Here is a 9,677-nt window from a genome sequence, read left to right on the forward strand (position 1 = left end):
CAGTGGAGCACTACTCTTCTTTCAAAGAGTTGGGTGTGAGTGTTCTTGCTATGATCAACAAGTTGCTTAAGATTTCTACATTGTCTGTTTCACCAATTCCATTCAAATAATTCAGTAATACAACAAAATGATTAAATTAATAAGTTGTATCTTGTTTCAAGTGTGAATGCAAGTAAATCCATTAATATGAATATTAACAGTGCAGTCTTAAACATGTTACTCTGAAGAAGCCCCATTTTATGAAATAGGACTTACTCCCAGGGAAATGAATATAGGATTGTTGCCTTCTGCATAATGTAGTGCACAATGTATTTCTTATGCCTCACATATTTCACATGCTACTTCATATTTTGTACTGTCGGTTTAATAATACAGTTATGCTTTTTAGTATGATTTGAATCAAAAGAACACTCTCTAATTCAAAACCAGTGCAGGACAAACAGTTGTACAGTACTTTAGTACAGCTTGCAGCAAGAGGAGAAAAGTCTTTAGCAATGGGTTTTGTGTGTGTGTGCGTGTGAACCCACATAGGGAGGCCTGGTTCACATTTCATGATAGTAATTCCTGGGTTTAACCCAGGAATTGCGGGAATGAGCAGAGCACATGACTCAGTACTCATTTCCACTTTGAATTAATAACCCCAGGAATACTCTGTTCCTGGGTTGTTTCATGATGTGCAAACCCAGAAACTCTGTGTTGTTTGAGTTAAACCAGGGCAATTGTTGGGTTAACTTACTCTGGGTTGTTTAACTCATAAACCCAAGTTTTCAGGTTCACATGTCATGAAACAACCAACGAACTGATAGAGACTTTTACTTTCTCTTGCCTCAGAAGAGGGCGGCGACACCACGTGTGCAAAAGGTTGGCTACCCTCAGAGCCGTTAAGCCCTCGCGCTCCCTCAGCGGCCAGCTAGCGATTGGCTGTTCTACCTCAGCCTCCTCGGCCCCTGGAACTCTAGTCCTGCCTCCTGTTTCGTCACGCGTTATTGAGGCCCCGCCTCCTTTCAGCCAGTCTCTGACTACAAAGCAGCCGCAGCAGCAGCCGCAACAGCCTCCTCCCCACAACCAATCACAACAGAATTGGAGTGACCATAGACTTTCTTTTTTTCTAATGAGAGAGTGGCTTATTATCACGATCGTAACCGTCACTTCCGGTCTGTAATTGAACCGGTTTTCCACTCCGAAGTTTTTGTACGCAGACTTTCCATTTTTACGGTAAGTTGGGGCTCTGTGTCACTCTTAAATTTTTCTAACTCTATGTTGGAAGGGGGGAGTCTTGCCTCCTTTTGCGACGCTAGCCGTTAGTGAGGGTGTCGTGCGCCGCGTTCTGCCTGAGGAAAGTTCGGCGAGGACGTTGAGTGGAAGAAGCTCCTTTGAGTGAGGAAGGGACGGGCGGACGGGGGTGGCTGGAATGGAGTAATGGAGGACGGGCTTGTGGTGGAGGGATGTGGAGGAGATTGAGAACGGGGTGGGGGCAAGGGGGCACGAAGTGCTCTGCTGGGCAGGGTGTCGCCGAGAGACGTGGAGGGTTTTGCGGGCGGGAAGCTGGAGGAGTGGCGTGGCGGTTTGAGGCTTAGAGGGCTTCCTAGGATAGTGTGCTCGAGGTGAGAGGAAGGAAGGAAGGAGGGCGGAAAATGGGCTTTTAGATGACCACTTGCATACCACAAAGGACAGCCGTATCTAAATAGGGGAAGGGGCGACTGGGACATACATATTAGGTGGTGAGTCTGGGAGAAGAATTGCAATATGGAGTAAGTTCTTGGAGGGCTGTCATGATGGGGATGGATGAGTGCTGGCTGAGGCATCTAGCCCATAATAATAGTTGCCAACCCTTTTGGCAGGCAAGCTAGAAATTCAAGACTAGCATGGGGTGGGGGACTGCCACTTTTAGTGTGCACCATACTAAATATTAATTCTCTTTCCATGCTTTGTGGTGGCATTGCCTATGGTTTGCTAAGACAGTGAGTACACGTATTGGTATAGAGGAGGCAGATTGGAGAGTGGCTCTTAATTCTTTACCACAGCAAGGCACAGAAGCTTTTCTGGCCTTGACCAGATGTGTCATAAATCCTGTCTGTGGCACTTGTGGCATCTGTCTTGTGGGTTGGCCACCTGTGGGCAATGGGAGATGGTGTAGTATAACTTTCAAGTACGGTGTATCATGAGTGGCTGGATTAGCAATGAGGATATGGTGTGGGTATAAAGGCAGGCATTTTCCTCCCTTGAGAATCCTGAGCTCTGTTTTTCACAGTTTTTATTACAGGAAGAAAGCAGACTTCTAGCTGCGCCCTTTTTCGTATACATTGTCCAGTATTAACAGTAAGAGCAACGATGGCTGAGAATGATGTAGAGCAGCATCAGCTGACACCAGAGCGTGAAGACATGGTAATGGATGGTGACGAGGGAGGAGCAGGGCCAGTGACAGAGAACAAAGAAGCAGAAGGTGATGCACAGTTGGATTCATCTAGTCAAGATGGCTCCAGAAAGGTTGTGCCTGGCATAATTTACCTTGGTCACATCCCTCCTCGCTTCCGGCCTCCACATGTCCGTAACATACTTAGTCTCCATGGCGAGGTGGGACGCATTTTCCTGCAGCCTGAAGGTGAGCCTGCATGTGTGCATTAGTCAGAGGTGGGCACATGTATGTGAGAATGTGTGTTTGTATATGTGTTACATAGGACCAGATAGGATAAATGTCAGGTAAAAAGCTGCAAAGAAAAATACTGTGTTGGATGCAGTTCCTCCTTAGATCTGACACTTGTTTTAAAAATGATTTTAGGATGTTTTTACAATGTATATTATGTTTTGATTCAGTTTTATGTATTTTATATTTACTGTTGTTCCCTGCCTCAATCAGAATGGAGAGGTGGGTAAGAAATCATCATCATCATCTGCAAAGGAGAGGCAGCTGAAGGACAGGAAGATTCAGATGGTCTCATTGAGTTATAGTATAGATTTCCAGTTGACATTTTACTCCGTTCTTATCTTAACAACTAAGTTAGGGCGCAATCCTATGTATGTATAGACAGAAAAAAGTCTGGCTGGGGAGTTATAGGACTTTTTTTTGTCCAGACATGCATAGGATTGTGCCTTCAGTTTAGTAATAGTAGTAGTATTTATTTAGTATGGTAGAGTAAGTTACGGATAGCCTGATTTTACATATGGAAAAACTGCAACTGAGTTGCAATAATGCATCCATAAACCAGTGCCTGGGTGACTAACTGAACTGGGGTTTGATCTCAGGTTCTAATCCAGCTCTACATAGCATGTGACCCATCTCTCTCTCTGTATCCCTCAGAGCGATTTATACGAAAGAAAAAGAAGAAAGCTGGTAGCAATGCCAAGAACTTCACTGAAGGCTGGGTGGAGTTTCGGGATAAGCGTGTGGCAAAGCTGGTAGCTGCCAGTTTGCACAATACACCCATGGGTGTACGCAGGAAAAGCCACTTCCATTATGACCTGTGGAATATGAAGGTGTGTGTTGCAGGCTGCTCCAAGGAATACATTTTTGGGGGGATTCTCTTGTCACCCACTCCTAATCTAGTTGCTCTTATATAGTAAATCCAAAATTTACTTATTGGCCCTAGGAAGGAATAGACATTGAAGACTTTATACTGGGGCTTCAGATGGTACCAAATCTCTCTTCCCCTGGCTGGTTGGACTCTGACTTCGGTTTGTGAAGCCCCCCCCCCCCCCCCCCCCCCCGTTCATGCTATATGGTGCAAGAGAAATTGCTTTACTAAATTATACATGCATTAGACAGACACCTCTGCAAGTGTGGTTTGGTGTAATACCCTTGCTCAAAATGCAGTGGATTGGAAATAGGTCAGGAATAGTCAAATGGTGGCCCATGGGCCAGAATTGTCCCTCAGAGTAACATTTATCCAGCATGTAGTAATCCTAGCAAATTGAGTCAAGTTGTGATTAAGTATTTCATTCACTGTTTCACTTCTAAGGAAAAGTAATACTGAATCCCTATGTAAATGTTGCACTGCAAAATTGGGTACGTTTTGGAATAGCAATGGGCTGCTGCCAAATGGCCTCTTCAGGGGATCTTTTGGGAAGCACATTCATTTCTCAACCTTGTTCTCACTTCTTTTGATGACTTCACACACCAACCACATTCATGTGATCCAGTGTAAAGCAAGGATGGAAACCCTTTTTGTGTGTGTTTGTCAAGGGCTACATTCCTTTATAGTTAATCTGTTGGGGACCAAGCTAGTAGTAGGCCGGCTGGCCGGCCAGCCTTTCTCTCCCTCCCTCCCTCCCTCTTAATTCTCACCCAGTGAGGCTGCAGGAAGAGAGAAAGATCTCTCTTGCCTGAGATCTGAACTTTTTGCTTTCAGCAGGATTATGAAATTAGGTCACGTTCCCCACCCTTGCTGTAGAGTTTACTGCTAGGTGATGCCAACCTAATAATAGTCTGACCAACTGTGTGAGAGTTCTGGCCCCTAGATTAATGTTTAGAGAATTTGGCTTCTGAGAATATAGGAGTTGGCCACTGCTGATTTGCATGATTTATCAGACCTTTTAGACAATTAAGCTATAATGTATTTTAAGAAAAGCTTCCTTGCCTTTTGTTCCCAGTACCTGCACCGCTTCAAATGGACTCACCTAAGTGAGCGGCTAGCGTATGAACGGCAAGTGCGGCAGCAGCGTATGCGTGCTGAAGTTTCACAGGCCAAGCGTGAGACTAATTTCTATCTGCAGAATGTGGAGAAGAGCAAGCGTTTTTCAGAGAAAGGCAGACAGAAAGAACAGGAAGAAAAGAGCTGGGGCTTTGTCCAGCGCCGTACTGAGGATGAAATCCAGATCAGCAAAGGGAACAAGCGTCTCAAGCAGCAGCTGGCCCGGGCTGCTAAGATCCAGCAGAAATCCCAGTCAAACAGTTCTCTACTAACCAAGATCTTCAATATCCAGCAGTAGTGGTGGCCCCATAGAATGCAGCTCTTGCTCAAAATCCTGGTCAGGCTGTTAGCAGCAGCCAGTCCTTTACAAGCCAGGCAGACTAAGTGTATCATCATTCCTTCGGAAAAGATAACTGTTAGCAAATGTTTGACACATTTTATGGATATTCTGTGGATATACAGCTTATTTTTCTGCTAAGCAGAGGCTCTCTCTACAGAGTTTTCCCATTTTTCCTGATCAGCATTAAAGCTTTTCTTTGTGGGAGCTTGACAAGAGTTAACCATTTTGGTTCTCACCTTGCGAACCAAGGTTGGTCTCGGCTGTCTCCTCCTGACAAGCTCTGAATCCAGTTCTGAAGTTAATCTAGTAGAGAAGTGGGGAAGGAGAGCTGAAATTAGGTAGGATCTAGTTGCTAATATGAATATGAGCCTTGATTCCCATTTCGAAAGCAAAGAACAGGCTAGCCTCTCTTTTGTGAAGCTTGGTGTAGTCTGTGAAACAACGAGATACCTCAGTCCCTGTCTCCCTTTGCAGCAATGATCTAAGGTGCTGTTGAATGGAAAATGTTAGGCAAGAATTTTAGGTTCTATGGAGATAGGAAGGTGAGAACAATATGAATTCAAACAAAAGCCTGGGTTAGAAAATTAAACTTCATGTAGACCAGTGCCAGGCTTCTTGAAACCACTGTGTTGAATTTAGGATTGCTTACCCTTCTAAGGTTTGACTGAAACTAATTCCATCTTTTTGAATTAAAAAAAAATCTAAATAAAAAATTTCCTTTGTAAAACTGGTGTTGTTCTTCTATCAAAACGTCTGAAAATGAAGTGAATGACCTGTTAATTAAGCCAAGGAAGTATTTGGTTTATTATAGCTGATTTAAAATATTCAGCATTTATCTCATAAGTAAAGTGTTGGTTGATGATTCAGTAAGAGGAAAAGCTACAGCATTTGGAGGTTTTTGGGTTAGGGGGAACAGACAACTAGGGACACAATCATAAGCATTTTTAGGCAGAAAAAGGCTCTATACCTTCCAGCAGGTCCCACCAAGCACTCAGAGAAAGCATTTCAGTATTTTCCAGTTCTCTTTTTGCATTTCTGGTATACCTTGGTGGTCTTCAGTTTTTAGACCTCTTTGTTCTCCTGAATTGCTCTTTGGTGTTCTCCAGGATTTATTTTTTTTGATGGGTGGATTTTTGGTCCTTACTGGAGTGGCACTCCTTGCCTTTTCTGTTTCTAAGGTGAAGTTTGGTGCAAAGGTCCTATTCGTTCATGGCTACTTTTTGATGCATGGTATTGGGAGGTTCTTGAGGTGTGGTGGACTGTTAGAAGCATATTATCCAAAGGAAGTGAGGCAGGTGGCTACCAGGAGGAGGGCCTTCCCTGCTGTGGCACCCCGGCTGTGGAATGAGCTCCCTAAGGAGGTTCGCTTGGCACCTACATTATATGCTTTTAGACACCAGGTGAAGACCTTTTTATTCTCCCAACATTTTAACAATCTATAAATTTTAAATAACGGTTTTAAATTTGTAATTTTGCATTGCTGCTGTTTTTATCTGGTTGAGCTTTTATATTGTATTTTATATTATGGTTTTATACTGTTGTTTTATACTTTGAATGGTTTTAATTTTTGTGAACCGCCCAGAGAGCTCCGGCTATTGGGCGGTATAGAAATGTAATAAATAAATAAATAAATAATACTCTTGCCTGCTTGAGAGGTGTTCTTGAGCTGTGATAATACATCTTACTAGAGAATAATATCAGCTGGCTCATCATATTTGCCTGCCTTAGAATACTCAGAATGGCTTTTTAAAAAAAAAAAAAAAAGTTGATACTGGGGGTTGTCCTTTTAACAAGCAACAGACAAGTGATGTATTTAATTTTTGGCAGATATAAAAAGCAAGCCAATTTGCCTCATCTGTGGAGAATCAGTTGCTATTATGGGGAAAGCTAATGTAGGAAGTCATTACAATACAAATCACAAGAAAAAAGATTAAGTTTGAGGGCTTGTTCACCAAACTGCCTCAAACCACCAGAAATGGACATCATACATTCTCTTCGTATTCAAGGCAATGGGAGGGGGAAGGCAACCCCACAACATACATTGCACCCTGGCCAGTGAAAGCCAGCTGGATTTAAGAACAGATGGTTCTTCCACCATTCCTTCCCCCAACCGCAACTTAGGTTTATAGTAACTTACACCACATTGTACGTGAATGTATATCCCTAGCCCAACTGGACACAAGCATAATGAATTTAGCCATTTAAAGTACTAGTTTTTAAAAACATAGTATTTAACCATGTTGTTGTTTTTAAAAAATAATGCTAATACCTAAGTTAAGCCACAGCAACTTAAAGTTTGGACAATTTTCTCTCCCTTTCTTTTTGCATAACACAAAATCAAAACGGAAAATGAAAATCAGATATGAGCTGCTTTTTGTATTCAAGAAAATGGTGTTAGTTTTTTCAGAAACTTAAATTTGTCAAACTGTGTCAAGATTAAGTGCGTGTATAGATATGGGAGAATCTGAGGCTCAAATTTCTCAAAGCTCTCCCAAGTTCCACCTCAAGGCTTGGATTCCTGATTGTGAGCTTTTTGTTCTAACAGGAAGTGTTCATTTGGCTATGCATTTTTTTAAAGTGTTCAGCCAAATGTGTCCTTGGCTAGAACATGAAAACGTGTGATGTTTTCCCCCCAAGTGCTTCTTTCCCTCAGCTACATCTTGCGAACACAATCACAATCGTAGGAATATGCATGCTTTGCCAGAAAAAAAGCATTTGCATTTGGGTCTGTGAATGGGGCAGGTTTTAATGTTTAATAAACTGAAACAACATTTCAGTACGTCCTTAGGTGCATGATGAAAAAATAGCAACACTGGGGGAAAAATGTGGGTGACCAGGAACACATTTTCATAACACCGAAAGAGAAGATGCTGTAACAGCTGAGGGAGGATTGTCCACATCGTGCCGGAGCCGGTTGGGTTTGAGTGAGCTCCGTGATTTTGCTTACTAAAATTCTTTTTGTGCACGTATTTTCTTTTTCTTCCCACCTTATGTACTCTCAACTACTTTATCTCAGGGACTTGTTACCCTGAGCAACTCCCACTGAAAACTGAGATAAACCGTTGTTGTTTTTAACGTGTATAAATAATTTTTATCTTGATGCCTCTGGTTGAAAGGAATTTGAAGGGCTAGCTGCTGCTGATCCTGGAAGTTTTTGCCTTTTGCTTTTAATACTTTGCCTTTTAATTCTTGGTTCTCTATTTTTTTAAAAAAAACTTTTTAACTTTTTAAATTTTTATTTTTTAACTCGAATTTTTAACCTTCGATTTTAACCAGCAAGTTGGCTATATATTTAATGCGTTGCACTTAACTGTTTAATTGCTTAATTGCTTCACATTGAGCCTAAATATCTCGCAGTTGTTTTTGATCTCCTCTACTAATCAAGCACTGAACAATTACGGCTGTTCTGACAAAGCCTGTGGTTGACTTCGCATTCCAAAGGATATTGAATTGGCTACCTCTTGTGCTTTGACCTATTCCCTTCTATTCCCTCCTCTTGATTGTTATAAAGGAGGTTGAAATTATCCACCAGCATTACAATAAGTCTCCTGTTCAGAATATTTGTGGGACTAATGTAGAAAATATCAATCTTTGGGAGCAAAAGAAGTGAGTCCCCCTGCTTTTAGTATTACATGAGGAACTGTGTGCTGGGTATTTCCTTTTTATTAAAATGGTTTCTACAAGAAGTATCTATAGAAGCCAGGGGATGGTGCCAGTCTCTCCCCTTGTCCAAAGGGTATGTAAACGTACCAAACAAACACAAATCACACAGTTTTGTATCCCTAGTGGGACGAAGAAAAAATATAAGGAGACAAGAGAAGAAATGACCGAGTCCTTGAACTCTTTACCCGATTGTACAGCAGAAATAAAAGGATTAGAGGGAGAACGGGAAACACCCATTATGGAGCCGCTGCCTAAAGGCCTTGCACAAGGGCACTTAAGGTTCGAAAATTTGACCCTGCAAAATCCAATATATTCCCCTGAGATCGCTGAGTTAGAAGACCCAGAGTTAAAGGAAATAAATGAGGCGATGAAAGATCAAATGGAGAAGTTAAAAATTGAAATGAAATCAATGTCTTTAGAGGGGGAAATAAATAAGTTGTTTGCTGCACAATAACAGATAAGAAAAGAAAGCCTAACAATAGAAGGTGGGCTTTATATAATAATGAGAGAGATAGAATTAATTAAAAATTTCATATCTGAATGCAACAATCTTCTAACCACCATTGTGGAAACGTTCATAAAAACAGACCCTAAACTAGAAGATGTGGGTTTAGGGAAAGCCTGTAATAAAAACTTAGCACCGAAAAGTAATTTCACATTGAAGAAGGGTGAGAAACAGAAGAAAGTAGAAAAGAAGAAAAATGTAGTTCAAGCAAAGAAAAGTAAAAATAAAAAGACCCCAAAGATACACCGTTATAATAAAAAGGATCTTGAAAGGTTATGCAAACTACTGGACTCTCCACCAAGTAAAAAAATGAAAATAAGGACCAAGAATCAAACTAAACAGGGATCATCATCAAAGGAATCAAACAATACGAAGGACAAATCTCTCTTGAAAGAGGCAGCTGTTTCGCCTCTAGTTACTGTCCAAACACTAGTCGAGGCATCAGAACAATTGGACCCTTGGGACAGCGTATGTATGCAATCTAAACAAAAATCAAAGAACTCCCCAAATAATAAAAAGTGGTCGTTAGTATTAAACCGCC

At 41.6% G+C, this 9,677-nt stretch overlaps 1 protein-coding gene across 2 annotated transcripts; it reads left to right on the top strand.

The window, feature by feature from the left end:
- The first annotated feature begins 1,299 nt into the window (after positions 1-1,299).
- ABT1 (activator of basal transcription 1) lies at positions 1,300-5,695 on the top strand. 2 transcript variants are annotated; one of them, XM_063119502.1, is made up of 4 exons: positions 1,300-1,377; positions 2,252-2,602; positions 3,299-3,474; positions 4,588-5,695. In XM_063119502.1, the coding sequence occupies exons 2-4, from the start codon at positions 2,332-2,334 to the stop codon at positions 4,924-4,926; spliced, it is 786 nt and encodes a 261-aa protein (XP_062975572.1). In that variant the 5' UTR covers positions 1,300-1,377; positions 2,252-2,331; the 3' UTR covers positions 4,927-5,695. The 2 variants fall into 2 exon arrangements, with proteins under 2 accessions (XP_062975572.1, XP_062975573.1); XM_063119503.1 differs by having other exon boundaries at positions 1,363-1,377; positions 2,264-2,602.
- Positions 5,696-9,677: the final 3,982 nt, after the last annotated feature.

This window comes from Elgaria multicarinata, chromosome 3 (genome assembly GCF_023053635.1).
Source record: "Elgaria multicarinata webbii isolate HBS135686 ecotype San Diego chromosome 3, rElgMul1.1.pri, whole genome shotgun sequence".
In the NCBI taxonomy this organism is placed as follows: domain Eukaryota; kingdom Metazoa; phylum Chordata; class Lepidosauria; order Squamata; family Anguidae; genus Elgaria; species Elgaria multicarinata.

Excerpts from the sequence above, each read along its gene's own strand:
- ABT1 (XM_063119502.1), top strand. The coding sequence starts at position 2,332 with ATGGCTGAGAATGATGTAGAGCAGCATCAGCTGACACCAGAGCGTGAA. Across the intron at positions 2,603-3,298 it reads CATTTTCCTGCAGCCTGAAG|AGCGATTTATACGAAAGAAA; the intron begins GTGAGCCTGCAT and ends TGTATCCCTCAG. Across the intron at positions 3,475-4,587 it reads ATGACCTGTGGAATATGAAG|TACCTGCACCGCTTCAAATG; the intron begins GTGTGTGTTGCA and ends TTTTGTTCCCAG.